This window comes from Lepisma saccharinum, chromosome 3 (assembly GCF_977018435.1).
Source record: "Lepisma saccharinum chromosome 3, izLepSacc3.1, whole genome shotgun sequence".
NCBI lineage: Eukaryota > Metazoa > Arthropoda > Insecta > Zygentoma > Lepismatidae > Lepisma > Lepisma saccharinum.
This window is the reverse complement of record NC_139231.1, coordinates 134,023,297-134,050,727: the sequence shown is the minus strand read 5'-3', so window position 1 is coordinate 134,050,727 and position 27,431 is coordinate 134,023,297. Positions and strand designations below refer to the sequence as shown.

Sequence of the window (27,431 nt, the reverse complement as noted above, 5' to 3'; positions counted from 1 at the left end):
CCACAAAGGAAATAGGAGTGTCCCGCAAGACAAGTGAAGGGAAAGGGTAGCGATCGACAACAGTAGGGAGAAAAGAAGCTATGAAGCATGAAGTAACAATTGCACAGCGGGAAACAAACACCATGACTGAAGCAGTGCAGTCGAGAAAAGTAGTGCGGGGTTGCAGAACCACGGGAGGACGACGTAGGATGTAAAAACACACCGAGAATGCAAGCAAAGTGGTCCGTGACACTCGACATTCAACAGACGCGTACATGGTTCGGGGCAGAAATGGCGGCGCTGGCGGTGCAGCGCAAGGAGAGTCCCCAAAACACAGTGGGGAGACACCGCAGCAAGAACAAAGCACGGTGCAACAAAAGAGAAAGAGGACCGGACGGGGAATGGTACCTGCCAAGGAGACAACAAATGCGGGACGAGGGATTCCCCGTAGCAGCACCGAGGGGATGTCACACAGAGGTCGTGCGCCAGCAGGACAAACACAGCAACTACGGGCACAGGAGGTTATTGCTAATGAAAGGTGCATGTACAGATAGGACCATGTACCCCGTACTGATGTTGTAACAAACGTCGTGATGGGGCCCAATCAGCCTCTTAGAAATGAAGCCGGAGGCACATCGCTGGGTGGGAGCAGGCGAAAGGCTGCTGGAGTGTCCTGCGGACCCCACCACTCCATACGGTGGACGACACTAATGGACGAGGTCGGAATGTTTCCATCCCGATCACCAGGTCCACCGTTCCCAGACCTGACGCGGCTGCTTGCTTCCGAGCGCAACCCCAGCCGAACAACTCGAGTCCCTCCTCGGCCGCAGCCTTCCGCTCCGAAACCAAGCGTGGCCTCACACCACCGCAGCTGCACACTGCCACGTGGGTGTGAGACCGGGCCAAGCAAGGTAGGACAGATAAACTGCGTGGGACAATCGTGTAATGAAGCTACGTGGGGGTATGCACGTCTGTTCAACTGCTGGGTTACCCCACATTGGTGTACACAAACACCACACGATCGTACGTAGTGCTCCCCATCGGCTCGAGCAAGACGGACGAAGTACGTGTTGTGGGTGAATGGGGCAAGAATGAAGGACGCTACATGTGTTCCACGATGACAAGGCCCCAGAGTACATGGCCCCACCTGACGGCAGTGGTCAGGTAGTGAAGAGCATAGGCACGGGTGGCTCAGGAACGTCAGCTGATTGTACCACAGCGCCATGCGGACGTGTGGGCTGATTGGAAGTGCAGCATCAGGGAGCGTGTCAGTGAAAGAGCCGGTGCGGTGGTGGTGTGCTTGACGTACGACAATTGAGTACGTTGTTTCGAAGCCGTTGTGACCAGTGTGTGTGTGTGTGTGCCACCTGTGCACTGCAGTACAGTATTCCATAATGGCACTATCCTCACCGTACCATGGAACACTACACATTTGTAGAACTGAGGGACATGCATTTTGTCTACGGCCTTGCAGATGGCAATGGCCGAGCAGCTGCACGCCTTTATCGCGGACGGTATCCGGAGAGGCGACAACCCGACAGCAGGTTGTTTTTGAACGTGCACCGTACCCTTGGTGAATCGGGTGTGTTACGTGCAGGCCATCATGTCGGTCACCCAAGACATGTGCGCACCGCGGCGGTCGAGGAGGACGTACTTGCTCGCGTGGACGACACACCGTCCACTAGCACCCATAGCATTGCACGTGCAGTGGGAGTATCACAGTCGACAGTGTGGCGTGTCCTTCATGATGATCTGCTGTATCCCTATCATCCACAGCGAGTCCACGCGTTGCAGGCTGGGGATTACCCACGACGTGTGGAATTCTGTCGACTGTTGCAGTTTTGTACCAACGATCCCCGTTTTTTGCGCCATGTGCTTTTCATGGACGAGGCAACATTCACCCGTGAGGACATCTTCAATTGCTGAAACAGCCATGTGTGGGATTATGAAAATCCACATGCAGCAGTCGAGGTGCACCATCAGACCCAGTTTGCAGTGAATATCTGGGCAGGTATCATTGGTGAACAGATTATCGGTCCATACCTGCTGCCACCACGTTTAAATGGCTGCGTCTATCGCACCTTTCTTGCATCAGTCCTTCCAGAGCTGCTAGAAGATGTACCCCTCAACGTGCGACATCGTATGTGGTTTCAATTGGATGGAGCGCCTGCACATTTTGATGGCACAGTGCGAACCCTTTTTCACCGTACCTACCCACAGCGCTGGATCGGCAGAGAGGGCCCCGTCCCCTGGCCCGCCCGTTCGCCTGACCTCACACCAATGGATTTCTTCTTGTGGGGCCATGTGAAAACACTCGTCTACGAGACCCCGGTGCCTGACAAGGAACATTGGTAGCGCGGATACTTGCAGCATCGGCCGAGGTGTGTACCATGCCAGGGATTTTTGATAGGGTTCGCCAGAATTTCCTGCGACGCTGCAATGCCTGCATTGAATGTGGTGGTCGTCAATTTGAGCAACTTTTGTAACAACGTCAGTCCAGGGTACGACTACGTACTACGTACTATTCCTATCTGTAAGTGCACCTTTGCGTGGCAATAAACCTCCTGTGCCCATAGTTGCTGTGTTTGTCCTGCTGGCGCACGACATCTGTGTGACATCCCCTCGGTGCTGCTACGGGGAATCCCTCGTTCCGCATTTGTTGTCTCCTTGACAGGTACCATTCCCCGTCCGGTCCTCTTTCTCTTTTGTTGCACCGTGCTTTGTTCTTGCTGCGGTGTCTCCCCACTGTGTTTGGGGACTCCCCACGTGCTGCATGTGTTTGTTTCCCGCTGTGCAATTGTTACTTCATGCTTCATAGCTTCTTTTCTCCCTACCGTTGTCGATCGCTACCCTTTCCCTTCACTTGTCTTGCGGGACACTCCTATTTCCTTTGTGGAACCCCATGCGCATGCGTTGCGCAGCTGCCGCCTAGTGTTTTTCGGATGGGCGACTTTGGTGTTCCTTTTGACTTTGTTTGTTCCGCCTTTCTATCTTCACTGGTACTGGCTGTACAGAGGTGTGAAGTTCATTTTCACACGTTTTCGGCGTTGTCTAGCTCCTCACGGAGGCATCTCTCGGCAAAGTGGAAGGGGAACTTTCGTCTCTATTTCATGGGAGGTATCTGTGGTTTTCGTTTGTACTATACCTTTAGAATCACCCTGTATATAATTTTGTAATTGTTTTTACTCACGACCGGATCAAGAAAGTGTGGGGCGTTACCCCCACACCCCCTATACGCCTTCATGGTGTGGTGCTAAGCACAGGGGAACACTTTACTTTACTTTTTTATTGTTTTTAGTACATATATCATGCAAACCTGTCACATCGTTGTGCTTAATATGTGTGATTAGAGAAAAGCAGTTGGTCATTGATAAACCTGCAAAGCTTTTTAAAAATTAACTTGTCTGAAAAACCAATTCTCAAGAGGGCTTTATAGATATACATCCTTTTAATGTGTCATATGCATTTTGAGGTGAGGAGAAGCAATTAAGTAGGCATGAAAGAATATATGTTTACTTTCCCGTGTTTCTCTGTACAGTTCCATGATGCATATTCTGAAACATCTAGTCGGAAACTACACTTCTGAACAGTGGCGGCGATTGGGTTCCAAACCTAGAGGGAGGATATTAATTATAACAGTGTGCTAAAATAAATTGTTTTTTGTTGTTATGTTTATTAAGTAGAGGGCAAGGACAGTTTACTTTTCCTTGTAGATAAGGTTTAGCATAGTGCAGGTGCAAAAGTGGCAAGAATTAGGGGGCCACAGCCCCCTCATGCCCCCTTCCCCCCTATGAAAATCAAGAGACTCATTATAACATTTTGCTTGAAAGGCTTACATGGGTGAATTTGATGGTGAAAATCACATTTCAGAATTTCAGTATTTTAGAGAAACCTTGGGTGATACAGCAAAACTAATTCCAGATTTGAACTCTGGAGGTCAAAATCTTTGAGAAGAACTCTCGTTCATGCAGGAAACAGAAAAAATTTAAAATTTCTTGCACAGTGTTATATCACTTGATCTGCTTTGCTCTCACAGTCAGGTGTCAATTTTGGTGCTCAATTCAATGAAATTTTGCAATGTTTTCGCCAGTTCTGCTTGATACTGGCCAACTGGGCCTCTCGTCCCTCAGAAAAATGCTGATCCATTTGTGCACTGCTGTTTTTTCATGATATTATCCCATAACTTGGACTAACATGTCCCTTATTTCCCTTCCACTCTTGCCAAGGTTAACAAGAAATTTAGTAATGTTTGTTCATTGCTCTAATTCAAGCTCCAACATTCTCGCGATGGCACAAAAAAACATGCAACAATATTGAACGCCACAACATGCAACAATATTGAATGTTGGAAGCGGCCCCTGTGCCCACCCAGCGTCGAATGACATGGGTACCTGGGGAAACCCTGGGGGTAAAAGCGGTCAGGGGCGTGATGCTGATCACATCACCCCCACTCACAACCGGATCAAGAAAGTGTGGAACATTACCCCCCACACCCCCTATATGCCTTCATGGCATGGTGCTAAGCACAGGGAGCAATTTACCTTGTTTATTATTTAACAAGACACCACCACATGTTAACATGAACACAACTGTGAGACACTGATATATCAAGGTTATGTAACCTTACTGAGCTGTTCAAACTGTGGTTCAGACGTACGTGCATGGTGGCAAGCTCACGAACTTAATTGTCAAGCCTGTATACTAATTTGCGTTCATCTGCTTCACACATGATAGATTTAACTCTTCTTGCCTGTCAAATCTTTTATTTGAAACACATGAAATTTTTCCTGTTTCTTCTCCATTTAGTGGTCTGTTAAGAAGCTGAATGCATTGCCTCTGCATGTTACAGCTTATTTCCTACTGGTGCAACAGAGCACTATATCAGCTTGCGCATGCTGGAAACTAAATATGACAGGTGGAAGTGAATTGTAGAAATGTGTCATGGCTGAAAATTAGTATATATTTTTTTCTTTTAGCTAGATGCAAGGCAGCGATTTCGAGGCAGAAGGGGATATTGATCAAACCCTGTTTGTGATATGTGCATACCCTCCATCAAAATTGGACAATGTAAGTATGAAAAATTGTGATTATATGAGCGGCTCTGAAGTAAAACTAGATAACCCACACTCCATTCAAAATTTAGATAACATTGGGTCCAGTTACTGTACAATAGTGAATGAAGTTCCTTCAATAGCCAGAGACACTTGCGAACATCTGGGTAACCCATAAGCAGGGTTGTGCAATTACGTGTGAAAGAAGGTTTTCTACATGACATGTAAATTATGCGTATAAAACGTAAAGTACATGAAAAACTAGAATCAAACATGAAAATTAAAAGAAAACCTGGTTTTTGCTATGGTTATTGTTATGTATGGCAGTTGGCAGTGGTAGAAAGCAAAAAAGGACTTTGAAAATTTTCCTTCCAAATTTGTACATGCTCTTACATTGGAATTTTATGATCTGCCATATTCACATTGTAATTCTACTATGCAAGTGTATAATACATATAAAAAAGGAATTTGAAACTGTTATTAAAACTTTGAAATCCAAACCAAGTAAATTGTCGTTAATCATTATATTATGTTATAAATACAAGAACTAGTGCAAGACATATATATCAACAGGCTTCTCAATTTTTAAAAATATGTGAAACAACAGTTCTATTTTTAAAAATCTGTTAGTGAGGGTGAGGACTTGAGGTGGCTGTATAAACAATCTTCAGAAAATAATGATTTTGTGCTGAAATATGTAAGAAGATTAAAGTTTAAAATGTAATATACTTAAAGTAGTTTTTATATTACAAATTTACGAAAAGAAATGAGTTTTTTACATCTGCATAAAAAAACTGGTTTTCTATGTGAAGTAAATTATGTGTAATTTACGTAAAAAACGTAAGGAGTAAATTACCTTGCCAACCCTGCCCATAAGTCACAATGTAATGCACGAACTTTCACTTGCATTTTTCTCGGTTTCATACTTTTGTGGGTTTTCAAGTTTTACTCCCGAGCTGCTTATATATTTCTTATTTTATTTAAAAGTTATCTGTTATTAAAACTAAAAATTCTTCAGTTTGGGAATACACAGTAAGTACAAATATATAGCTTATGTGTTACTGAAATTCGTGTAACTTTGTCATTGGTAGCTGCAGATAATGTTGCTTTGCAAGAACAATTGTGTAATTGATTAGTTAAAAATTTTTGATCTGTAAAATAATGAATGTGTGAATTAGAATTTTTGGTGCATCCGCACATATGGCCAGTTTTCACCCTTCAAAGTGTATGAGGAAAAATCCTCTTATCTAAAACCCTTTCCTTAAAGTTATAAAAGGGTTGTAAACTGCCCCTTGAGAAAGGTTAAAAATACCAATGGGCATGTTCATGTAAAGCTAATAACAGATTGCATCACATAAGTACATCCATGCACTTGTGATAGGCAACAGTTCTCCCACTCAAATGCACATGGATTTCAATGCTGTTATGTTGAATTACAGGTATACTTTTCACCTTAGAAATAACAAGAGTATAGAAACTGAAAAATCAAAATCGTTTATACCAGAATTAGAAGCGAGAGGAACACTTATACTTGGGATGATATTTAAAAAAAATATTATTTTCGTAGTATTTGTTTATGTCACAATTTTCACAGTTCAGGTACTTTATTGTTAAGAGTTTGTACTTTAACAAATAATAATACAGTAAAAATTGCATATCCCGGAACCTCTATATCGTAACGTACTCTGAGTACGTGGGATCGAACCAAGAACCTTCACCATTGAGGGGGGTGATGTAGCTCGCTTAATCATTCATCCTCCTCATTTGAGCACTCGCCCTTCAAGGTAAGCCTAATGGTAATGGGCGAGAGGTACTAACTACACACTTGGAAATGGCAAAACACAAGCTTTCGGATTTATACCTTCAAGTCTAGATCAACATGGTTGGAAGTAACAATACCTGTCTGTCTCTGATGATACAATTCCCCGCTGATAGCTGTTCATATCGAAACGTGTTTGATCGCTCAATCTCCTCAGTTCCTTCTTGTTCGGCGATTCCAGGCAAAAGACCCCACACCACACGTTGCTCTCTGTTTTGTTCCCTTTCCTCCTTCCCTGGTCGTTGCCCTGAAATACCAGCTGATCAGCACCTTAACTCCAATAGACCAGGAAGGATTTGTAAATTACTGATGTGACATTCTTTGAATGCCTGAGAGAGCAACGGCTGGCGACAGGGGTTATGAATTCAGGCTAGCTATAAATCTCAATTTAGAAGAGATTGATACGATTACCCCCTCTGGAAAAAATTTCCAGAATTGAAATTTATATTTAAGGTATCCATGTTGATCTATCCTTATAAATCGAAGTTTTTATTAAAAACATAGAAAAAATAAAAATGAAATAAAACCATAGTTTCCGCCAAAACCGAAAAGAAAAAAAATAATGATAACAGAATAGTAATTGAGTAAATACTTGGCGATACTTCAGACGCGAGAACTGGCCATAGGCATAAATGTACTGTCTGGTGTAACTGGCCGTAAGAAAAACAAATAACAAGCTCGCATCTTTGCTTAGTACAAAAAAAAAATAGCACAATGCTTAACTTGCACTTTGATACTCGCTCACATAATCATGCATGGAATGAGCGTACCGTCAATTTTGTAATAGCTGCGGAAGATTGACATGTGATGATCACTGACATAACTGACGTAACATGTTAAAGGTGTGGCCAAGCAACAATGATGACTGCTTATGACCTGAGGTCGCCAAAAGGGGGCGTGAACACACGTGTGCGTTAGTAGTCAACACAAGTGGACTCACACGACACGTATTTTCACTTGAGTTAAAAGGTACCGTAAATTCGCGGATACACTACGTAGTGTTTGTATGTGTGTATAATAAATATATTTCCACTTGGGTTCTTCTTGTTTTATATTGCGATGCACACGCATTCACTGGAAGTGTTTGGAGTTGTCACGATAGTTCAGTGGATTGTTATCACTCTCGGCACTACTGGAATTACGGATGTAAGTATGAATTAATATTTGGAATCCATGAAGCACACATGTACACTTGGGGGAAACATGCCGTCGAGTTACTGTGAGACTTCCCTTTGGAGGTTGATGCACTTAGCAATTTTGCTTCGATGTTTTCTTTAAAGCTGGTAAGAAAACGATCGACAAGGGCATGTGTTAAAAGCACTGTTGATTAGTATTGTTCGGTGTACTTAATGATGAATAAACGACTTTTAAATATTTTCACATGGTACACTCCCGTGCAAAAGTTGCACAACTGGTTGCACACAGATTTTCATTTCAACGTTTCTTTCAAGGAACTAAGTGAGAAACGGTCGACAAAATTGTAGACACTGGCGAAACACGATTTTGTCATGCAGCATATTCACTTAAACCATGTAAAATTGCACCGTTGATAAGCATAGTTTGTGCATTTATGGAAAAGTGAATGAGACATGGGACGTTGAAACTCACTGAGTACACTCCTGTGCATGACGTTAAAAGACAGGTTGCACACACTGGAAGGTTCTTCTTTGTGGGTGTAAAACTGCTTTACATGAAAGTTGTAGAGTTGAATGTGACGCATTACATGTCACATAAAAATGCACTTTCGTAAACACTGCGGAATGACTTTTTAGGAGGGGTCATGTACATTCTGTAATGCAAGTGTACAGAGGTGAGAAGTGTAAACACTAGGATACGTTCTTGATGAATTTCTGCTTCTTCATTGGGTGAAATTTATAAAGACTGGCAGATTTTGGGGAACGTTTACACACAGTGATGACTTGGATTATGTAAGCTGCACTTTTGATTGAAGTACCGTGATATTTGTGGAAAGCGATGCACTTTCGGAACAGGAGCATATTGTGTGTAGTTTGTGGGGACAAAACTACGGTGTTCATTCTTCTCTCTGGTATTCTGCTCTCTTCCCTGCTCCCTCTTCATGTCTTCTGTTCTTCTTTTCTGCATCTCTTCTGTTCTTCTTTTGTGGGAGCATTGATGGGGAAAGGGACTGAAGAATTTTGTCCGGTTTGGGAGTTTCTTCTTATAAGGGTGGAAAGTGTTTGTTCCATGTACTAAAATACTGGCAGGCTGGCTGGCTCACATGGCTGTTGCATGCTGTTGTCCTGGGAAGCTAAACCGTCGGGATGCGTGCAGATTCGGGTTCGAATCCCGTTCTCCTCGCTGGTGATTGGCCAAACTGCTGCATGTTGATTCCCAATAGATACGCTGGGAAAATCCTTCTCCTGTTGATAGCTCTTGACTGGTGTGATGAATAGACAGACTTAGGTAAAGGATAAAGTATAATTTCGTAAACGGGAAATGAGGAAAGGGGTGTTGATCTAGACTTATTAACACAAATACAGAAATTCAACTGCTTTGCCATTCCTCGTATGAACATTTATAAGTTACCACGATAATACAATATAAAGAAAGCTAATAACCATAAAATAATAAGGTATGTAATTAGATTGATACTGAATAAGGTTAGTTATATTTATGTGAGAATTCATAACGAAACCAATGAAATATTTGTTAAAATTATCGAAATTATTTCTTTAATTTCCCTTGTGCTATGAGAAATGTCCTGTTTCCGTTTGATTCAACTTAAATTACTACTACTCTTTTGAATGGAAAATTGCTTGCTATAAACATTGAGAACTCTACTTTGCCTATTATTATACTATTGTTAACGAACATTCTAGACAGTCGACCAAGTCCTGTTATCGTTAAAAATTGAACGTGTACTGGCTCATTGTGGTGAGAGAGGTTTAAAATATACATACTTTTACTGGGAAATAAAACGTTAAGATATATAATCGCTTAAATTTATTCTAATAGTTTGCTTCGCTTGAAGCAAATTCTGTTCGTAAAAGCGTTTCTGGGAATTATAACGCCGGAGTGGCAACATATTTGAAATGTGGCAACATTGTATCAAACAAAGAATTTGCTATCATTGAAGTTTTCCTTCCCGTGGTTGTCCTGTTAAAGGAATACATGTCTTTCGCGGCCGAAGTGGCTGCTTCTTGCTGCGTAACTCGATACAAGAGGGAAAGGGGGGTGATTTTCTTACGTTGCAAATTCTTCATTCCGACGGCTTCAAGACTGGAGACTAAATTCAACGTTTGGAGAAAAAAAAAAAAATGTGTCGTGACAAGCCGACTGGGTCCAAAGATGACCGATGGTTCGCGAACGGAGGATTGCCGGATGGCAAGGGGTTTGAGGAGTGAGAGGGGTTTGCTTCTCCGCTGCCGAGCTGGACTTTGGTCGCTCCCATACAAAAATGCACGTGTTTAAAACTGTACTGTTTACTCTCTCTAATGTTTATAACGTCGGGCTGGACTCGCGGTGATTGGTTGCTTGGTTATCGCGGAGGATTCGCCCGCAGCGGTGTTAACACTTTTGGAGCTGCTCCCGTTTTTCAGCTTGTGAGGTTTAAACTTTGATTCCAGCGACGTTGCTGCTGGCGATCGCGCTGACGCGACTCGAACCATGTCCCAATATTATTTCAAATTACCAGGCAAGCAGTTTAGTTATTCTGAAGAACATGACTAATAAATTACTTTGGTTTCTTGTTAAGATGACACGATTTATGTAATGCTTCTGCTCTTGACTGTACAAGTTCCTGTGCATATTTAGTCTCAACCGCAGTTACTCTTTCTTACAACTAACGTTATTTCCTACCTGAAGTTTTACTTTTCTTGATGGGGGCTTTTCTGGTTTAAATTTGTTCAAACTTTACTATTTAAAAGATAATTATTATTTTAGTCTCGTTAGTTTACTTTTCGTCTGCTAACAATCGTTTATTTTGAAATCGACCATAAAAAATAAGATAAAGTACTCTCTAAACATGCGATAATTAACTTTATATTATGCTAACATCACTAAAAATGAAGAATCTATAATTCCCTCTACTCATTCTAAAATATGCTTAGTATATTATTGTGGCAAAGTTAGAAACTAAAACCGTCGTGGTTTAATCATTATCATTCTGCGATGGCAGAATGGATTTCCAGGATTATCGGTTGCAATCCAATATCCGCAGGAAAATACTTGTTATTGGAGCGCAAAAAAAATCTTGACGTCGACGTCTACATATTCATATAATATAAATATTCTCATAACTGGCGCTTAAAATAAACTTTGCTAATATAATCATATACCTTCTTCTGAAGAGTAACTATAAAATTCTAGTGATGTATTCGCTGAGCTAGTATTATTACATACTGCAAAAAAAAAAACTTTTGTGCCTAAAGCACATTATTAAATAATAAGTCTGCTTTTAATCTTTAATATTATTAGTGCTATTCTATAATAAATTATTATTATGTCACGCGAGTGGATTTAAAATATTAGACCTGTTTCACTTTAATAAATACCGTAACTTGGAGCAAACTTTCAATATTTATATTTAAGATTATAAAACAATCTGCATTTTAAAGTTTTTAACATTCGAAGCTACAACGTGCTAAGGATAAATATTCAACTGTCAAACGAAACAATGTTTCGGACAGGAGAAAAAAAAATATAAATATATACTAACAAAAAATATCTCGTTAATATGTGAGAAACGTCCACGCCGTGTGATGCTCTCATAATTCTCTTCTAGTTATTCAAAAATAAGTTGGCTGTGCCTAACTTTGCTTAAAGCATATAAGTATATGTATATCTGTGTACGGATTCATTCTCGTCACAACTGCTTACCTGTGAACGGACATCTCTCGTCACTGCAGCCTAATTATACATCTATTACTTCTCAACTAGAACTTTTAATTAATCGGGCGGTAATTAGCGTTTCGTTTCTTTACATATTAACATGAATTAAAATTTTCAAGCAATGTATGCGTAAGTTAAGGTAACGTAAGGCAAGTGACTATCTCGTATAAACTTGACTATCTCCTTAATCTAAGCTCCCTTCATGAGGTGCTAGGAGACTTCAGTCATTAAGAATATAAATGAGTGGTCCTCGGGGCCTTATTCGTTCCCAAAACTATATATGTATAAAATGTAATATCCTCGTTGCAAAAGTCTTAGCAGTCATAGTTCAAGCATTCTAAATCCTTTACAAGTTACGGTCAGTTTTAAAGAAAATTTAAATTAAACTTTTAAGGAATTTCAATTAATAATAATAACAAAATATTGACTCAAACAAGCATACTCTCTGCCATGACTCGTTAAAATGCACCATAGTGCTGATTGACTCTGACTCGGTGGCACTAATTTATTTTCCTCATTCATAAATAACTTTAAAATCCACTTTTAATCCACGTTGTTAATTAATTAAAATGTTAAGGGTAAAAAATCGTTTACTGCTGACTATAGCTTACTGCATCCTCATAACCAACGTTGTCATAATTTTCGTATCCAAGATCATATAAAAAAATTCTAAAATCACTGTCAATGCAAGAAATCATCAAATCTAAATGCCTTATTCTTATTCCTTATTTAAAATTCTGGATGGTAAAAATTTCCCAGGTGGGAATTTGTTGTAGCCATGGTACCGGGTTCGTGAGTGAACCACAGAGCTACCAGGAGCAGATTGATAGGGAATCGTCCACGGACGTCCCTGGGCCGGCCACATTTTTGATGACATGGGCCTCCCTAAAATCCGACATCGAACCTTCCGCCACGCGGAATGCCGGACGCTCCTGATACCAAATTGCCAGCCCGACGCGGATAACCGCGACGGAGCTGGGGCGCAGGTTCCTCCGCAATTTACATTTTGCGGGTGACCGACTCTGACTTGAGGTCTATAGGTTTCATCTGATTCATCCTCAAGTTAGAACTCGACATCTATCATAGCTTAATGGTTCTCCCCAGCTGATATTAGCATTAAAACACGTGTAACTCTATAAATTCTCTACTTTTAAATACGTGCGCAGCCTGTTATTCATTTAATGTTTTCATTATAACTTTCATCCTTTCTTTTCTCTGCCTAGAAATGAGAAAACCTATCTGGAGGGTGAAGAAGCCTAATTTAAAATAAAATCTTATTTTTCTTTGCGTTTCCGACTGAGATGAACGAAATCGGGCACAAAAATGGCATGACGGTTCTATGTTCTTAGTTTTCATTTATTTCAAACTGAAATGAATGAAAATTCCAGCACCTCCATCCACGTAACGTACTCTGAGTACGTGGGATCGAACCAAGAACCTTCACCATTGAGGGGGGTGATGTAGCTCGCTTAATCATTCATCCTCCTCATTTGAGCACTCGCCCTTCAAGGTAAGCCTAATGGTAATGGGCGAGAGGTACTAACTACACACTTGGAAATGGCAAAACACAAGCTTTCGGATTTATACCTTCAAGTCTAGATCAACATGGTTGGAAGTAACAATACCTGTCTGTCTCTGATGATACAATTCCCCGCTGATAGCTGTTCATATCGAAACGTGTTTGATCGCTCAATCTCCTCAGTTCCTTCTTGTTCGGCGATTCCAGGCAAAAGACCCCACACCACACGTTGCTCTCTGTTTTGTTCCCTTTCCTCCTTCCCTGGTCGTTGCCCTGAAATACCAGCTGATCAGCACCTTAACTCCAATAGACCAGGAAGGATTTGTAAATTACTGATGTGACATTCTTTGAATGCCTGAGAGAGCAACGGCTGGCGACAGGGGTTATGAATTCAGGCTAGCTATAAATCTCAATTTAGAAGAGATTGATACGATTACCCCCTCTGGAAAAAATTTCCAGAATTGAAATTTATATTTAAGGTATCCATGTTGATCTATCCTTATAAATCGAAGTTTTTATTAAAAACATAGAAAAAATAAAAATGAAATAAAACCATAGTTTCCGCCAAAACCGAAAAGAAAAAAAATAATGATAACAGAATAGTAATTGAGTAAATACTTGGCGATACTTCAGACGCGAGAACTGGCCATAGGCATAAATGTACTGTCTGGTGTAACTGGCCGTAAGAATAACAAATAACAAGCTCGCATCTTTGCTTAGTACAAAAAAAAAATAGCACAATGCTTAACTTGCACTTTGATACTCGCTCACATAATCATGCATGGAATGAGCGTACCGTCAATTTTGTAATAGCTGCGGAAGATTGACATGTGATGATCACTGACATAACTGACGTAACATGTTAAAGGTGTGGCCAAGCAACAATGATGACTGCTTATGACCTGAGGTCGCCAAAAGGGGGCGTGAACACACGTGTGCGTTAGTAGTCAACACAAGTGGACTCACACGACACGTATTTTCACTTGAGTTAAAAGGTACCGTAAATTCGCGGATACACTACGTAGTGTTTGTATGTGTGTATAATAAATATATTTCCACTTGGGTTCTTCTTGTTTTATATTGCGATGCACACGCATTCACTGGAAGTGTTTGGAGTTGTCACGATAGTTCAGTGGATTGTTATCACTCTCGGCACTACTGGAATTACGGATGTAAGTATGAATTAATATTTGGAATCCATGAAGCACACATGTACACTTGGGGGAAACATGCCGTCGAGTTACTGTGAGACTTCCCTTTGGAGGTTGATGCACTTAGCAATTTTGCTTCGATGTTTTCTTTAAAGCTGGTAAGAAAACGATCGACAAGGGCATGTGTTAAAAGCACTGTTGATTAGTATTGTTCGGTGTACTTAATGATGAATAAACGACTTTTAAATATTTTCACATGGTACACTCCCGTGCAAAAGTTGCACAACTGGTTGCACACAGATTTTCATTTCAACGTTTCTTTCAAGGAACTAAGTGAGAAACGGTCGACAAAATTGTAGACACTGGCGAAACACGATTTTGTCATGCAGCATATTCACTTAAACCATGTAAAATTGCACCGTTGATAAGCATAGTTTGTGCATTTATGGAAAAGTGAATGAGACATGGGACGTTGAAACTCACTGAGTACACTCCTGTGCATGACGTTAAAAGACAGGTTGCACACACTGGAAGGTTCTTCTTTGTGGGTGTAAAACTGCTTTACATGAAAGTTGTAGAGTTGAATGTGACGCATTACATGTCACATAAAAATGCACTTTCGTAAACACTGCGGAATGACTTTTTAGGAGGGGTCATGTACATTCTGTAATGCAAGTGTACAGAGGTGAGAAGTGTAAACACTAGGATACGTTCTTGATGAATTTCTGCTTCTTCATTGGGTGAAATTTATAAAGACTGGCAGATTTTGGGGAACGTTTACACACAGTGATGACTTGGATTATGTAAGCTGCACTTTTGATTGAAGTACCGTGATATTTGTGGAAAGCGATGCACTTTCGGAACAGGAGCATATTGTGTGTAGTTTGTGGGGACAAAACTACGGTGTTCATTCTTCTCTCTGGTATTCTGCTCTCTTCCCTGCTCCCTCTTCATGTCTTCTGTTCTTCTTTTCTGCATCTCTTCTGTTCTTCTTTTGTGGGAGCATTGATGGGGAAAGGGACTGAAGAATTTTGTCCGGTTTGGGAGTTTCTTCTTATAAGGGTGGAAAGTGTTTGTTCCATGTACTAAAATACTGGCAGGCTGGCTGGCTCACATGGCTGTTGCATGCTGTTGTCCTGGGAAGCTAAACCGTCGGGATGCGTGCAGATTCGGGTTCGAATCCCGTTCTCCTCGCTGGTGATTGGCCAAACTGCTGCATGTTGATTCCCAATAGATACGCTGGGAAAATCCTTCTCCTGTTGATAGCTCTTGACTGGTGTGATGAATAGACAGACTTAGGTAAAGGATAAAGTATAATTTCGTAAACGGGAAATGAGGAAAGGGGTGTTGATCTAGACTTATTAACACAAATACAGAAATTCAACTGCTTTGCCATTCCTCGTATGAACATTTATAAGTTACCACGATAATACAATATAAAGAAAGCTAATAACCATAAAATAATAAGGTATGTAATTAGATTGATACTGAATAAGGTTAGTTATATTTATGTGAGAATTCATAACGAAACCAATGAAATATTTGTTAAAATTATCGAAATTATTTCTTTAATTTCCCTTGTGCTATGAGAAATGTCCTGTTTCCGTTTGATTCAACTTAAATTACTACTACTCTTTTGAATGGAAAATTGCTTGCTATAAACATTGAGAACTCTACTTTGCCTATTATTATACTATTGTTAACGAACATTCTAGACAGTCGACCAAGTCCTGTTATCGTTAAAAATTGAACGTGTACTGGCTCATTGTGGTGAGAGAGGTTTAAAATATACATACTTTTACTGGGAAATAAAACGTTAAGATATATAATCGCTTAAATTTATTCTAATAGTTTGCTTCGCTTGAAGCAAATTCTGTTCGTAAAAGCGTTTCTGGGAATTATAACGCCGGAGTGGCAACATATTTGAAATGTGGCAACATTGTATCAAACAAAGAATTTGCTATCATTGAAGTTTTCCTTCCCGTGGTTGTCCTGTTAAAGGAATACATGTCTTTCGCGGCCGAAGTGGCTGCTTCTTGCTGCGTAACTCGATACAAGAGGGAAAGGGGGGTGATTTTCTTACGTTGCAAATTCTTCATTCCGACGGCTTCAAGACTGGAGACTAAATTCAACGTTTGGAGAAAAAAAAAAAAATGTGTCGTGACAAGCCGACTGGGTCCAAAGATGACCGATGGTTCGCGAACGGAGGATTGCCGGATGGCAAGGGGTTTGAGGAGTGAGAGGGGTTTGCTTCTCCGCTGCCGAGCTGGACTTTGGTCGCTCCCATACAAAAATGCACGTGTTTAAAACTGTACTGTTTACTCTCTCTAATGTTTATAACGTCGGGCTGGACTCGCGGTGATTGGTTGCTTGGTTATCGCGGAGGATTCGCCCGCAGCGGTGTTAACACTTTTGGAGCTGCTCCCGTTTTTCAGCTTGTGAGGTTTAAACTTTGATTCCAGCGACGTTGCTGCTGGCGATCGCGCTGACGCGACTCGAACCATGTCCCAATATTATTTCAAATTACCAGGCAAGCAGTTTAGTTATTCTGAAGAACATGACTAATAAATTACTTTGGTTTCTTGTTAAGATGACACGATTTATGTAATGCTTCTGCTCTTGACTGTACAAGTTCCTGTGCATATTTAGTCTCAACCGCAGTTACTCTTTCTTACAACTAACGTTATTTCCTACCTGAAGTTTTACTTTTCTTGATGGGGGCTTTTCTGGTTTAAATTTGTTCAAACTTTACTATTTAAAAGATAATTATTATTTTAGTCTCGTTAGTTTACTTTTCGTCTGCTAACAATCGTTTATTTTGAAATCGACCATAAAAAATAAGATAAAGTACTCTCTAAACATGCGATAATTAACTTTATATTATGCTAACATCACTAAAAATGAAGAATCTATAATTCCCTCTACTCATTCTAAAATATGCTTAGTATATTATTGTGGCAAAGTTAGAAACTAAAACCGTCGTGGTTTAATCATTATCATTCTGCGATGGCAGAATGGATTTCCAGGATTATCGGTTGCAATCCAATATCCGCAGGAAAATACTTGTTATTGGAGCGCAAAAAAAATCTTGACGTCGACGTCTACATATTCATATAATATAAATATTCTCATAACTGGCGCTTAAAATAAACTTTGCTAATATAATCATATACCTTCTTCTGAAGAGTAACTATAAAATTCTAGTGATGTATTCGCTGAGCTAGTATTATTACATACTGCAAAAAAAAAAACTTTTGTGCCTAAAGCACATTATTAAATAATAAGTCTGCTTTTAATCTTTAATATTATTAGTGCTATTCTATAATAAATTATTATTATGTCACGCGAGTGGATTTAAAATATTAGACCTGTTTCACTTTAATAAATACCGTAACTTGGAGCAAACTTTCAATATTTATATTTAAGATTATAAAACAATCTGCATTTTAAAGTTTTTAACATTCGAAGCTACAACGTGCTAAGGATAAATATTCAACTGTCAAACGAAACAATGTTTCGGACAGGAGAAAAAAAAATATAAATATATACTAACAAAAAATATCTCGTTAATATGTGAGAAACGTCCACGCCGTGTGATGCTCTCATAATTCTCTTCTAGTTATTCAAAAATAAGTTGGCTGTGCCTAACTTTGCTTAAAGCATATAAGTATATGTATATCTGTGTACGGATTCATTCTCGTCACAACTGCTTACCTGTGAACGGACATCTCTCGTCACTGCAGCCTAATTATACATCTATTACTTCTCAACTAGAACTTTTAATTAATCGGGCGGTAATTAGCGTTTCGTTTCTTTACATATTAACATGAATTAAAATTTTCAAGCAATGTATGCGTAAGTTAAGGTAACGTAAGGCAAGTGACTATCTCGTATAAACTTGACTATCTCCTTAATCTAAGCTCCCTTCATGAGGTGCTAGGAGACTTCAGTCATTAAGAATATAAATGAGTGGTCCTCGGGGCCTTATTCGTTCCCAAAACTATATATGTATAAAATGTAATATCCTCGTTGCAAAAGTCTTAGCAGTCATAGTTCAAGCATTCTAAATCCTTTACAAGTTACGGTCAGTTTTAAAGAAAATTTAAATTAAACTTTTAAGGAATTTCAATTAATAATAATAACAAAATATTGACTCAAACAAGCATACTCTCTGCCATGACTCGTTAAAATGCACCATAGTGCTGATTGACTCTGACTCGGTGGCACTAATTTATTTTCCTCATTCATAAATAACTTTAAAATCCACTTTTAATCCACGTTGTTAATTAATTAAAATGTTAAGGGTAAAAAATCGTTTACTGCTGACTATAGCTTACTGCATCCTCATAACCAACGTTGTCATAATTTTCGTATCCAAGATCATATAAAAAAATTCTAAAATCACTGTCAATGCAAGAAATCATCAAATCTAAATGCCTTATTCTTATTCCTTATTTAAAATTCTGGATGGTAAAAATTTCCCAGGTGGGAATTTGTTGTAGCCATGGTACCGGGTTCGTGAGTGAACCACAGAGCTACCAGGAGCAGATTGATAGGGAATCGTCCACGGACGTCCCTGGGCCGGCCACATTTTTGATGACATGGGCCTCCCTAAAATCCGACATCGAACCTTCCGCCACGCGGAATGCCGGACGCTCCTGATACCAAATTGCCAGCCCGACGCGGATAACCGCGACGGAGCTGGGGCGCAGGTTCCTCCGCAATTTACATTTTGCGGGTGACCGACTCTGACTTGAGGTCTATAGGTTTCATCTGATTCATCCTCAAGTTAGAACTCGACATCTATCATAGCTTAATGGTTCTCCCCAGCTGATATTAGCATTAAAACACGTGTAACTCTATAAATTCTCTACTTTTAAATACGTGCGCAGCCTGTTATTCATTTAATGTTTTCATTATAACTTTCATCCTTTCTTTTCTCTGCCTAGAAATGAGAAAACCTATCTGGAGGGTGAAGAAGCCTAATTTAAAATAAAATCTTATTTTTCTTTGCGTTTCCGACTGAGATGAACGAAATCGGGCACAAAAATGGCATGACGGTTCTATGTTCTTAGTTTTCATTTATTTCAAACTGAAATGAATGAAAATTCCAGCACCTCCATCCACGTAACGTACTCTGAGTACGTGGGATCGAACCAAGAACCTTCACCATTGAGGGGGGTGATGTAGCTCGCTTAATCATTCATCCTCCTCATTTGAGCACTCGCCCTTCAAGGTAAGCCTAATGGTAATGGGCGAGAGGTACTAACTACACACTTGGAAATGGCAAAACACAAGCTTTCGGATTTATACCTTCAAGTCTAGATCAACATGGTTGGAAGTAACAATACCTGTCTGTCTCTGATGATACAATTCCCCGCTGATAGCTGTTCATATCGAAACGTGTTTGATCGCTCAATCTCCTCAGTTCCTTCTTGTTCGGCGATTCCAGGCAAAAGACCCCACACCACACGTTGCTCTCTGTTTTGTTCCCTTTCCTCCTTCCCTGGTCGTTGCCCTGAAATACCAGCTGATCAGCACCTTAACTCCAATAGACCAGGAAGGATTTGTAAATTACTGATGTGACATTCTTTGAATGCCTGAGAGAGCAACGGCTGGCGACAGGGGTTATGAATTCAGGCTAGCTATAAATCTCAATTTAGAAGAGATTGATACGATATGAAGGAAACTTGTAAATACGGAAAAAAAGTCCCCAGAACAGACCAATTTGATACCTGAATATGACCTGCTTAAGGCGGAAACCTCCTTAACGTGGAAACGGACCACCATTTAAAGACAGAGATGTTTTTATTCTCAGTAAGACGGAAATTTCTTCCTTTATTTTTTTCGCTCGCAAGAAAACAATGCAATACTGTAAGTGGAACACGCCTCTGTTGCCACTCGCTTATAGATAACATTGTCGATATGAAAGAATGCGCTACAATACTCATAGCTGTTACAATTCCGTTTCTTTCTTTCATCTCTTACCCTCTTTCTCCACCTTTCTTTGTCTATTTCTCCTCTGTTCTTTCGTCATCTTTCTATTTTTCTTGTTATCTCTCTTCGCTTTTCTTTTTTCTTCACTTTTATCTCAATCTTTCTTCACCTCTCTTATTCCATCTTTCAATCTTTATCTTTCCCTCTATGCACATCGCGCTACGACGCCAGGGGTCCCGGGATCGAAAAGATACATAAGTACGTACTGTACGTTCTTACAATACTGTAAAAAGTGTACCAACATGTTGTGTAGTTACATAATTGTAATCTCTGCTATGGTTATTGCGACTGTATCACATTTTTATTCATGTATGTACATGCATTAGTACTCTACATTATAAGTAATGCGAAATGTAAATCTGTCTTTCCATTATTTCCTGCAGCGCTCTATACTGTATTTAAAGTCAACCCTGTATAAGAAGGAAAACTGTTAAGATGGAAAATTTTGCTCGGAACCATCATGTTCTGAGATAGACAGGTTTTACTGTATATGCTAATTCAGTAGTATTTGTTATCATTATCAAAATACAACATACCATGTGAATATGGGCAAGCTTACATGGGAGAATCTGGATGCCCTCTACAGAAGGAGACAGATAAACACATGTGTGAAGGTGAAATGGGTTGCAAATAGTTGAATATGCATGGAATTAATCACTTAGAATTCAATGGATCAACATGCGGTACTACACAAAGAACCAATTTGGAAACAGAAAAATCAAAAAGCCGCCTTCATAACAATGGTCGAAAACCCTGTAAATCATCCCATTGTAGATTTCAAGCAAGTATGGTCCCCTTTCGTCGTAATATAGAAATTGTAGGATAAGTGGAACAATAGTACAGCATTCCAGAGGGTGATATGGAGTAGTTGGTTAGTGCACCTGATTTGCAGACAATGGATAATATCCAAATAACATTGCATGCTATGTTAATGTTATGTTGAATTTTTGGACACTGTTCCTTACTTTCGTTTCTTCCTAAAGACTGAGACAGAATCAGTCTCCGAAACGTAGGTATGAATAGAAAGTAACAAACATTGGTTTAAATAACAAAATTGGACATGAATCAATCACCACTGATCAGCTACAAAGAAGTTAATGTTAGTTAAAACATTATAGAATGATCTTGGGATTTGTTTTAAAATACCTGGAAAAGTTGTGGAAATCAGATTAGGAATGAAAATTCCTTGAATAGACAGACATTTTTGTAAAATATTAAAAAAATAGAAGAATCACAGAATTTTTTTTTGTGCTTGCCAAAATAAGAGGCTGAAAACAAATTTTTTCCTCCAACAGTCATTTTGATGGGAGATAATGTAAAAATGTTTTCTTTGTGTAGATGAATATTAATTTATATGTTAGTGTATTAAAACATAAAATGTTCTGGTAAATTGTTTTTAAAACCTGGAAAAGTCAAGGAATTTGGTTCAGTAAAATGAGTGTGAATCCCAACATCAGAATCTCAATACTAATAAAATTGTGGAAGACAGGATATAAATAATGTTAATTGACATACAGTTACCCAACTCATTCATTCCAATCACAGCTTCAGCACTTGGTCAAAATTGAAATGTGTTTGTGTACTGTTGGATTGTAAGTAGTAGACATGATGAATTTTTGAGTACACATTTTGCAAAATTATAACTAGGTGTTTTCATCATCATCATCATCCTTCGCTATTTCCTGCCTCTGGCTGGGTCAGCATAGAAATCAAGCCTCTTCATTTTTTTCTGGTCTTCCACGACTCCTCTCTTTCCACCGACATCTTGGTCTGTCCCTTGGCCTTATGCATTGTAAGCTATACCGGTAGTCTTTCTGCATCCAACCTCTTCATGTGTCCAAACCATCTCATCTGGGCCTGATCTACCCTGTCCTGAAGCTTCACCATCCCCACTGTCTGTCGGATCTCCTCATTCCTTATTCTATCCCATCTAGTCTTCTCCAATATACTCCTTAACTAACTAACTAACTCCCTAGCCTTCTTAAACCCGAAGGTTCATGGCTGCAGCAACACAGGCCTTCCATCTTTCCCTATCTTGAGCAAGTTCTATATACTCTTTTCCATCCCTACCGATTTCCCTTAGGTCCATCTCAACGTTGTCCCTCCATCTTTGTCTTGGCCTTCCTACAGGTCTCTTACCATCAGGTTTCCCAACAAGAATCCTGTAAACTCCTCTTTCCTCTCCCATTCGTGCCACATGGCCTGCCCACCTAAGTCTTCTTGATTTAATTATTCTAATAATATCTGGACATGAATACAAAATATGTAGTTCTAAATTATGTAACCTTCTCCACTCACCTGTCACCTCCAATATACTCCTTAAAAATGTCATCTCCACTGCCTGCTTCTTTCTTTTGTCTCTCTGTCATTGTCCAAGTTTCTGCTCCGTATGCAATTATTGGCACATAGTATGTGTTATATATTATCTTCTTGCATTTCATAGGTACATCCCTGTTCCATATTAATCTTCGATCTCTTTGATATAGTCCACCACCTATTTATTTGTCCTCTTCTGTTTACCTCCCCATCTATTCTTCCACTTCTCTCACGTATGCTTCCTAGATATTTGAAGCTCTTCTCTACCCCTCAACTCTTCCGTGTTCATCTTTATTCTTGGTTCATTTCTGGCTCTGTTTCTTGTTATTAGCACCTTGCCTGAATTTCATTCCTGCTCTTCTGATTTCCTCATTCCAACTATCAAGCTGTATCTGTACTTCTTCTTCCCTGTTTCCCCATATTAAGTCATCAGCGAACAACAGGGCCTTCATCTTTTCCTCTCCTATCTTCTTCTTTGCCTCTTTGTTAATTGCATCCATTGTAATTATGAAGAGCATTGGGGAAAGAGCATTCCCTGTTTTAGTCCATTACTTATACTGAACTACTTGGTTCTTCTCACTGGTGTCAATTAATGAACTATATGAAATAAAACCGTCATAATTTCTGAACGGTTCACGTGATGACATCCAAACTGCGTCGCTGGCCACAGGGCATGATGGGAATTCGTATGTGGATGCGCACGCAACGTGTTGATGTCGGCCATTTGCAAGTGAAAATGTCCTGGAGGAGTATTTTGGGGATTGCATTCTGGCTCTGGGGTACCCAGAGGCCACTGGAAGGGGGCTATGTTAAGGACAAGGTGTACAGAAATAACCCCAAAACCATTGCCGAGCTGAAAACTGCCATTCAGGAGGTCATCGATGTTTCGACACTTCAGCGGGTCATGCAGAATTTTGCTGTTCGTCTGCCCCACATCATCGCCAGAGATGGCAGACATATCGAACATGTCATAACCTAAATCCGAATGTCTGTAGTGCCGTTTACATGTGCAATACAGTTTGTGTACTACGTGGTTTGTCACTAATTTCCATTTTATTTCATAGTTCATTAATTGTCACCCTGTATGTGCTCTGCACTCTACACAGTATCTCTTCCTCGACTCCTTCTCTCTTAGAGCCTTCCAAATCTTTGTTCTGTCCATGCTATCGTAAGCCTTTTCTATATCTAGGAATGCCATAATCGAATCATTTCCATACTTGTAGTGCCTTTCCTGTAATTGCCTTATGGTGAATATCAGATCTACTGTTGATCTGCCTCTTCTAAATCCATACTGTTCCTCTCTCATGTTCAGCTCTGTTACTTCCCTTATTCTTTTCTCTAATATTTTCTCATACACCTTTGCTGAGTGGCAAATAAGTGTTATTCTTCTGTAGTTCTTACATTCCTTTCTGTCCCCCTTCTTGAATATGAGAACTATTAGACCCTTTGTCCAATCTCTTGGCACTTCTCTCTCTTGCCACACTGTTTTCAACACTATACAGCCACCGCACACCAATCACTCCTGCTCCTAGTATCATTTCCACTGGCACTTCATCTACTCCAGGTGCTCTACCTCTCTTCAGTGCTTCCTTCACTTCTTTCCATGTGAGGTTCATTTTGTCCTTACTTTTTCATGTTCATTTTATTTTTCATGTTCAGCAATTTCTCAAAATGATTTCTCCACATTCTCCTTATTTCTTCATCCTCTTCTACAATGTTTCCCCTTTCATCCCTTAGCTTACAGCTGTCTCCTCTTTCTCTTCTCCTCTCTCTCACTAATCCATACAATACTTTCTTGTTCCCATCTACACCTTCTTCTAGCACTTTCACCCATTCTTACATTCACTTTCTTCTTTCCTCCTTTACTACTGTTCTTGCCTCTTTCTTCTTTTCCACGTACTTTTTTGTGCATTTTGTGATTTAAATTTAAACCATTTTCTAAATGCATCATTTTTGTTTTTCACTGCCTCTCTTGTTCTTTCATTCCACCATGGTGTTTCTTTCTTCTTTCTTTCCTTGCTTGGCCTTCTCATACCTTTTCGGCTGCCTCTACTAATTCAGTTTTAAATCTTATCCATTCTGTTTCTACTTCTTTGGGTTCATCTCTTGGCAACTTTTGTTCGCAATATTTCTCTTTTATCATTTTATCCTTCAATTTCTACACTTATTTCTCTTGTAGTCTATGGTTATTACAAGCATAAAACACAGTTTTTCATTGTGATGTTTCAGGAGTACACACACTCCCTTCATCAGATATTTATTTTTAGTTTAATTAAAGATACAGTTATAACAATGGTTAAAAGTTTTTTAACAAAAAATAATGTTATACAATGGATGTTGTCAATGTTACATTGTTGTATTTTAGCAACTTAACTGTGAAACCAAGCAGTATTTTATTTTTTTCACATAAAAAATGATCATTTTTTAATTATTTTTTTATTTTAATTTAATTTTATTTATTTATATTTTTTTTAAATTATGAATCCCAAATATCATCAGGCAATTGAAAATCATCATTGCTTTCACGGAGTTTCTTGATGTTCCGTTACATTTAATTTTAAAGATGGTGGTTTACTCCACTTGTGAAAAAGAAAAATCCATAGTGGGTCAATGTTACCATTTTTGGAATGTACATTTAATGAATACAAAATGAGAAAATCTGTACCAGATGTGGAAACTACAGGAATATATAATATAAGTTGTTCATGTTCAAAGGATTATGTAGGACAAACATCAAGGAAACTGGCAATAAAATGGCATGAACACGATTTGGACATTATAAATTTATAACCAAGAACAGGTTTGTCAGCTCACATCATCGAGGAGAAGCATATGATTAAAAAGAGAAAGGTTTTAAAAAGAGAGACAGGAAACATAGATTTCAATGTCTGGGAAGCTTCATTCATTGCAGAAGAACACTGGAATAAATTAAATAATGAAAATGGTAACATTGACGCACTATGGAGGTTTTTTTCTCCACAATTGGAATAACCCACCATCTTTTGGCATTCATAATTTTAAAAAAATAATAAGTAAATAAAGAAAATCTGATCAAAATTCTTTTATCTGAAATAATAATAAAACAGACTGCTTGTTTCACAGTTAAGTTGCTACATTACAACAATGTAACATTGACAACATCCATTGTATAACATCCTTTTTTGTTAAAAAATTTTTAATCATTGCTATAACTGTACTTTTAACCTTTTGAGTCCCAAGGCCAGTTTCACAAGTAAGCCTATCGGTCCCGAGCCGATTTTGAGCAAAATGCAGAGTTTCAATTAAATGAGTGTAGATCGGAGACTAATTACCCTAGAGAGATGAGTGATATACCGTTGTACGCGGAATGAACCAGAGATTCAGACTATATGAAATTTATGCAAATTCGGCGTATATTTGGTGGGGGGAGGGGTCTAACTCTCAAAATTCCAAAATTTCGGAAAAAAATTTGGTTCCCCCACCCTCCTCCCAAGAAAAAGTACATGACAGTGTCGACATGCACATGGAAATGATCGCTGACATGTAAGGAACACAAAAATATTTGCATTATTATCATATGACCAATGTAACTTGAGTTGTACCCCCAAAAGGAATGGTCGGGATGCCACTGATTCAAGCTTCAAAATGCAGCGGTACCTTGAAATGACTATAGCTCAGAAACTAAATGCCCTAGAGATATGAAAGATATACCGTTGTACGCAGAATGAATCACAGATTCAGATGATATATAATTTATGCACATTCGGCGTATATATGTAGGGTGAAAGGGGGAAATCCCCTGAAAATACTTTTTCTTTTAAAAAATGGGGTTTCACCCCCCCCCCCCAAAAAAAAAAAAGGATATGAGAAGTTCAAAATGCACATAGAAATTATCGCTGGCATGTAAGAAACAGAAAAATATTTGCATCATTGTCGTATGACCAATGTAACTTGAGTTGTACCCCCAAAAGGAATGGTCGCCACGCCACTGATTGAAGCTTCAAAATGCAGCGGTACCTTGAAATGACTATAGCTCAGAATCTAAATGCGCTAGAGATATGAAAGATATATCGTTGTACGCAGAATGAATCACAGATTCAGACGATATATAATTTATACACATTCGGCGTACATATGGAGGGGGAAAGGGGGGAAATCCCCTCAAAAATACTTTTCTTTAAAAAAAATGGTGTTTCCCCCCGCCCCCCGAAAAAATGTCAAAATGCAAAATTTATGCAAATTTGGCGTATATATGGAGGGGGAAGGGAGAAAATCCCCAAAAATTATTTAAAAAATTGTCACTTCACCCAAAAAATGTCCTCACACTTGGGTACAAAATGACACCTACGCACAACATTCACAGACGAAAAGCTAGAATGCAGTGAAAAATGAGCGCCGATTCTTGCAGCTGCTTGAAATTCTATTTTTAGACAATGCAGGGTAATCCCTGTCGCAACTTGTGGACACTTGTGCTAAAAATAAAACAAAGGTTTCCTTCAGCGCGCTTTGAAATTCCATTCTCACAATGCAGATTCAACAACCAGTCTCCCCCCCCCCCCTGCTTGCACCCTCACGGAAAACTTTCATTTTGACATCGGATACTGATATACAAGTTTCCTTCGAATACAGTTAACGGGCGGGAGTGAAAAGCATTGCTGTAGAACAACAAAGCCGGTCTTCCTTTGTCGGCAAAAATTTGACCTTGAAATGAGATGCAAAAGTGAAGTATTTTTTCCCACCTTTTCACCTCCTTTTTCATGAAGAAAAAA

General features: G+C 39.4%; 1 protein-coding gene across 1 annotated transcript in view; it reads left to right on the top strand.

Annotated features, from left to right (window-relative positions):
- The window catches only part of LOC145986013 (cytochrome c oxidase assembly factor 5), a 45,824-nt gene that overhangs the window by 14,748 nt on the left and 3,645 nt on the right, over positions 1-27,431 (top strand). Inside the window, exon 3 of the mRNA XM_083120182.1 lies at positions 4,956-5,046. Within this exon, the coding sequence (XP_082976308.1) occupies positions 4,956-4,997 (42 nt within the window). The 3' untranslated portion in view covers positions 4,998-5,046. The remainder of the gene's footprint in view (positions 1-4,955; positions 5,047-27,431) is intronic.